The 5,129-nt window shown below is 34.6% G+C and overlaps 2 protein-coding genes across 2 annotated transcripts; both read right to left on the bottom strand.

The window, feature by feature from the left end:
- Positions 1-2,111: 2,111 nt before the first annotated feature.
- Positions 2,112-3,227, bottom strand: LOC129572735 (trypsin-7-like). The gene is made up of 4 exons (XM_055452773.1): positions 3,109-3,227; positions 2,868-3,036; positions 2,551-2,792; positions 2,112-2,489 (listed from the first exon to the last, which is right to left on the bottom strand). Exons 1-4 carry the CDS (start codon positions 3,167-3,169, stop codon positions 2,173-2,175), a joined length of 789 nt encoding a protein of 262 aa, XP_055308748.1. The 5' UTR covers positions 3,170-3,227; the 3' UTR covers positions 2,112-2,172.
- Positions 3,228-3,911: 684 nt separating this feature from the next.
- LOC129572736 (uncharacterized) lies at positions 3,912-4,814 on the bottom strand. Its single transcript, XM_055452774.1, has 2 exons — positions 4,653-4,814; positions 3,912-4,458 (listed from the first exon to the last, which is right to left on the bottom strand). The coding sequence occupies exons 1-2, from the start codon at positions 4,708-4,710 to the stop codon at positions 3,980-3,982; spliced, it is 537 nt and encodes a 178-aa protein (XP_055308749.1). The 5' UTR covers positions 4,711-4,814; the 3' UTR covers positions 3,912-3,979.
- Between the last annotated feature and the right edge of the window lie 315 nt (positions 4,815-5,129).

Here is a 5,129-nt window from a genome sequence, read left to right as displayed (position 1 = left end):
TCATTTATTTACCAGAAAATGTTTACTTAGATACGAAAATGGCACCGGGAAACTTATACGCCAATCACGATTTGATCGAAATAAAACGCATTGAATCTAGTGAAATAAAGGGCAGACTGTCACTTCTATGGTAAACCACATAAAAATTCCATCTTTTCACAAATAAAAATTGTCATGGAACTTGGTACAGATTAATTTATAAAAGCAATATCTACTTATTGTTACTCAAAGTCTACCTTAAATTGGAACTGATGACTGGAATTTCAAGCAACTAAGAGATGCATCCAAATATTGAGAATAAATGCAAGTAACGGGAACATTCGGACTAAATTAGCCAAAATGTCGACCAAAACCGTTGTCATTGTTCATCATCACAATGTGTGAGCAATAAAATGTCTTTAGCTGTGTTTAACTTTGTATTTACAGCATGCATTTGACTATGTGTAATTGTTCTATATTCGAGCTAAGATTTGAGTGCAAACTAACCGACACGATGTATGTGTTGATGTTTTGTCGGCCAGGTAGTAAATCCTTATATTTCAGGTAAACTTTTTCCATATTATCGAACGCCAAACTGTAGTTTTGAGCTGCTTAAAAACGAAGATGAAAGAAGAAGTGTTTCTTGCTTTTTATATTCCTTTAAATTCGTTTTGCGTTGAAATTTCTTTTGAATTCATTTTGAGCTGGAAAATCCTTCGAGTTGTCTTATTACGCTATATACTGCGCTCTCGCATATTCCTCTTTGCTGCTATACGAAACAATGAACACAGTGCAATGGTTACTAGAGGGTAAATGTCATAGCTCCCTCTGTTCCGCGGAGTTCCGCGTCCGTGCGGAATCCGTGCAGGTTCCGTGCGGAGACGGAGGTCCGCGGAACAAATTGAGTTCCGTATCCGTAGGGAACTCGACGGAACTTGACGGAACTTGACGGAACGTGACGGAACTCGACGGAACTTGATTGAAAATTCAAAGTGCTTTCGCTTGAACACAGTCCCGATGTGAAAATGTTCACAAACAACAAGAATTTATTTCGACATTAACATTTAACAGTTAACATTTCGAAATTGGCCTATTTTGATAACACTTCTTCAAAGCTATTTACTAACTAATTCAAATGAAATCCACACAAAATTGTCTCTTTTAATGACTTTTTTATGTTCCGTTTATAGAGCGGTCAGTATCTCAATTCAAACTAAACGATGTCGGCCTAAAATGCATGCATTTATAGATTCCGATAAAATCTAAACGTAACAACTGGTAGAGTTTATCTATTTTTAGCTTAACACATATTGATTTGATCTCAATCAGGAGTGAAATCGTGAACAGTGTTGGCCGAACACCGCTGTGCTATTATCGGATACTTGTTTGAAATGAGCCACGATGGGAAATTGCAATGTTTATTTTTAATTGATTAGAATTGCATTGAAACTACTCAGATCAAGGTTGATTCTGAAAATGATTCTCTAGTTTCTGTATCTTCTAATCGGTTTTTGAATGTGATGAAATGCATTTTCTTGCCGTTTTTTCACGTGCAGTATGCCATGAGAGATAACGTTTATTTCGGAAGATGTAAGAATAGATTTTGTAATCAACCAAATCAACCAAGAAAAATTAGTTAAGATTATACCCACTTGTCGTTTACATTTTCAAAAAACGCAGGTTTTATCGTAAGCCTATATTATCAATGATAAAAAAAATCGTACTCAGAACTATCTGAGCACGTTATAAAAAAATACCACAACTGTTTTTTTTTTGTCGCACCCAATACATTTTTGTAATTCGAAAGACGCAATTAAAAATATTTTACAACATTGTTGAAAGTACTTGTTATCGATGAGCGAGATAATCACTCACTTTTCGCTCATAGTTACGTATCATTTTCATTTTTGGTTAAAAACAAATATATTCTTGTAAAGTGTCACCTTCTTCTATGATATCGAATGAGTAGAAAAATAGTTAATTGGCCAGAACACGATGACAAAAGTAAATGTGATGAAGTATGTTGCATTGTATATTTGTATTATTTCGATTCCATAGCGATATTTTGATTTTTTTTTTTTTTTGCTTTTAATTTTCTTTATTGAAATTATTTTCATATTATAAACATCGAATTGATTTAGCTTTGTAATATTTCAATAATAAAATGATATTGACGGAAATTGTTCACTTGAGTTAAATTCCAGTTACACTTTTGATCCACGGTCTAATTGACGACACACGTGCATAGACCCCAGGAGATTTAGGTTTTGCACAGCCGTTGCCAAAACTTACTACTCCAATCAAAGAAGCTGTGTCATTTTCAATTTTAATAGATAACGGGCCGCCCGAATCATTTTGGCAACTGTCTTTGCCGCCTTCATCATATCCAGCACATATCATTTGATCAGTTATGCCTCCTTCATAAAGGCTTTTGCAATATTCTTGGTTGACAATGGGCACAATGACGCCACGAAGACCTTCATTTGATTCATTTGGATTTTGTGTGAGTCCTATTAAAGAAAATAACCATTTATTTGAGTTCAAGCATTTGATCAAATTGATTTCTTTTACCCCAGCCAGTAACCAAACTTGGAGTACCGTCTTCAACTACTGCATCCGCATTTAAAAGTGCTATCGGTTGTATTTTATCAGTGAATTTTAGGGATTCGGCGAGTTTCAGTAGTGCAAAGTCAAAATTTGTCGAAGTAGAATTAAAATTTGGATGTGAAACGATACGTTTCATTTTGATAATTGAACCACCATGTCGATGGAAAGTGGAACCAACGCGGATTGAAAATGCATTTAAATCATCACTGAAATTCACAAGCAGAATAAATGAAAATGGAAGGGCTCTGAATCATTCAGTTTCAATAATCGAACACCCTTACCCAGAGCAATGCGCTGCACTTAATACCCATTTATTTCGGATGATTGAACCGCCACAGCTGTGTTGAGATTCATATTGAACGGACACTTGCCATGGATTTTCATCAATGGTCGTTTCAAATCCACCGACTATTGCATTGCTTGGATAATCACGATGAGACAGTGGATTAGCTGAAGTTGGAAATGAAATGTTGAATGGAATAATTCGGTTTTGGATTTTTTTTTCAAATAATTTTCTTTTACCTGAAGCTAATAAAGTAGAACCGATCATTAAAATATTTATCACAAGCAAAAGTTTTCTCATTTTTATTTCTTTGATTTTCACAATTAAGATCAATACAAGTCGACATAAACTCGGGATGGATTTCAAACAGATGCAACATACAATTTATACAATTTAGGTTTGCAATGTGTTATCGGTTCAAGTTTTTTGTTTTCTATTGTTCTGTGGATTCATGGCTATCATTTGTGTCGTTATCAGTCAAGTACACTTGTATCTAATTGGTTGAAAAGGATTAAATCGAGTCTATCGAAGAATAGTGCTCATTATAAACATAAATTTTTTATGAAAGAGAATTGTCTCAATTGTTTTTGTTGAAACATGTACAACATATTCTTTGAGAACATTTCGCTTTCGGTATTTCTCATAATGCACAGAAAATTTCAAGTCATTTCAAAGAAATTCGAATGAGTTACCATATTTTTCCAACTATTTTTAAACTGCTACAAATCGATAACTGATTATCAGAATAATATATAGCAGAGAATAAGCGCTGGGTGCCGGCGCATATCACTGATACGCCCTATCAGTCAAGGGCACTTATCGAATTAGTCAGTGAAAATATTTACAAGATAATCATTTTTACAGATATGTATTGTGTTTGCCAGTTTTTTGTGGACTTTAAATCCGAGAATTAAAATTTCGACTGTGTATTCAGACGTCATTTTCATTTTTTTGCACCTGAAAAATATATAACTATCAAATATTTGACTGAATCTATAAAACGTTTGATTTATTAGATTCCACGTAAACTGGAATTGTATAGATATGAGTGTGCTACAAGTAATTATACAGCTCAAAATGGCCAAATTTGCCGAATCGAAAATATCAGAATTAATTTGGTAAATAGATGGCATCATCTGGGCTGGCACTTCCACCTAAGATAATCCGACGCACAGGTCCACTTATTCCGGGCACTCGATGTGCAATTAATTCTCCTTGTACAAGTTTGAACGCTCCATTATTATTCGAACCGTAGAAGATAACGCCGCCCAAATTGTGAATAGCACGTAATTGAACATCATCGGTTAAGCCATTCACTTTCTTCGCTGCTCTTTCACCATCTTTCAGTGCATAATATTCACGGCGGTTGTCACCAATACTTTTGGCCATGTAGATGTAATATTCACCTTTAAAAAACTTATCTGTAACTTGGCCTTCGATAAAATGCCCAGCAATTCCGGGAATTCGTTCGGCTTGGAATTTTCCATACTCAAGCTTCCATGCTCCATTAGTCGAGCCGTAAACATCGAAACCTCTCATCGCATGAATGATAATTTTGTAAGCATCATCGGGTAGTCCATTTTGACCAGCTAAAATTTGAGACGCAATTTAAATCGATTCATTAGCGTGATTTATTAACAAGATGAGAGAAATTAGACTGTAATAACAATTAAGCGAAGAGCAAATACGGTCAATGAGTTTGTTTCAGTTGTTTTAAAATCACGTGATTGAAAATTGACGACAAAATTTTGCGCATTGTTTAAATTGTCTTCAAATCGCTTACCATGTGCACCCCATGTGATGCAGGCACAGAACAATAACACAGCTATTTTCAAAGACATCGTTTTTTAGATAGTATTTTTCTTAATCAATTAATTAATATAAAAATAATTATTTTATTCGAATACACAGATTCACTTCTTTTCTCCACTTCGATCAACGAACTAACCATGACTATACCGACCGATTGCCTTTTATAAGACTTTTTTAAACAGTGTGCAAAACTCACATGATTCGAAGCGATTATGATAAACTAATCGACATTTGATAAGATTCCTTTCTTTTTTCGGATCGTTGGTTCTTTTTTGGGAATCCAAATTGAGTGGTTTCATTATAAATTCAGCCAAAAAAAATCCCGATTTTGGAGTGCTAATCGAAGATTGCGAAGAGAGATTTTGGAACGATTCCGTCCAATTTGATGATGTTACCAACATTATCAATTTTCGCTGAACGGTTCAAATAGAACTGAGTCGATCTGAAT

This window comes from Sitodiplosis mosellana, unplaced genomic scaffold (genome assembly GCF_009176505.1).
Source record: "Sitodiplosis mosellana isolate CC-2019 unplaced genomic scaffold, AAFC_SMos_1.0 Smas_scaffold_5444, whole genome shotgun sequence".
NCBI classification, from domain to species: domain Eukaryota; kingdom Metazoa; phylum Arthropoda; class Insecta; order Diptera; family Cecidomyiidae; genus Sitodiplosis; species Sitodiplosis mosellana.
Note: the sequence above shows the minus strand (reverse complement) of the source record. Positions and strands in the feature narration are given on the sequence as shown.

Bases quoted from the DNA above. Each gene is read 5' to 3' on its own strand.
- LOC129572735 (XM_055452773.1), bottom strand. From the start codon at position 3,169: ATGAGAAAACTTTTGCTTGTGATAAATATTTTAATGATCGGTTCTACT. The intron at 2,793-2,867 runs GTAAGGGTGTTC...TGTGAATTTCAG, and splicing joins AGTGCAGCGCATTGCTCTGG to TGATGATTTAAATGCATTTT. The intron at 2,490-2,550 runs GTAAAAGAAATC...TTTCTTTAATAG, and splicing joins AAGTTTGGTTACTGGCTGGG to GACTCACACAAAATCCAAAT.
- LOC129572736 (XM_055452774.1), bottom strand. From the start codon at position 4,710: ATGTCTTTGAAAATAGCTGTGTTATTGTTCTGTGCCTGCATCACATGG. The intron at 4,459-4,652 runs GTAAGCGATTTG...CTCAAATTTTAG, and splicing joins CATCACATGGGGTGCACATG to CTGGTCAAAATGGACTACCC.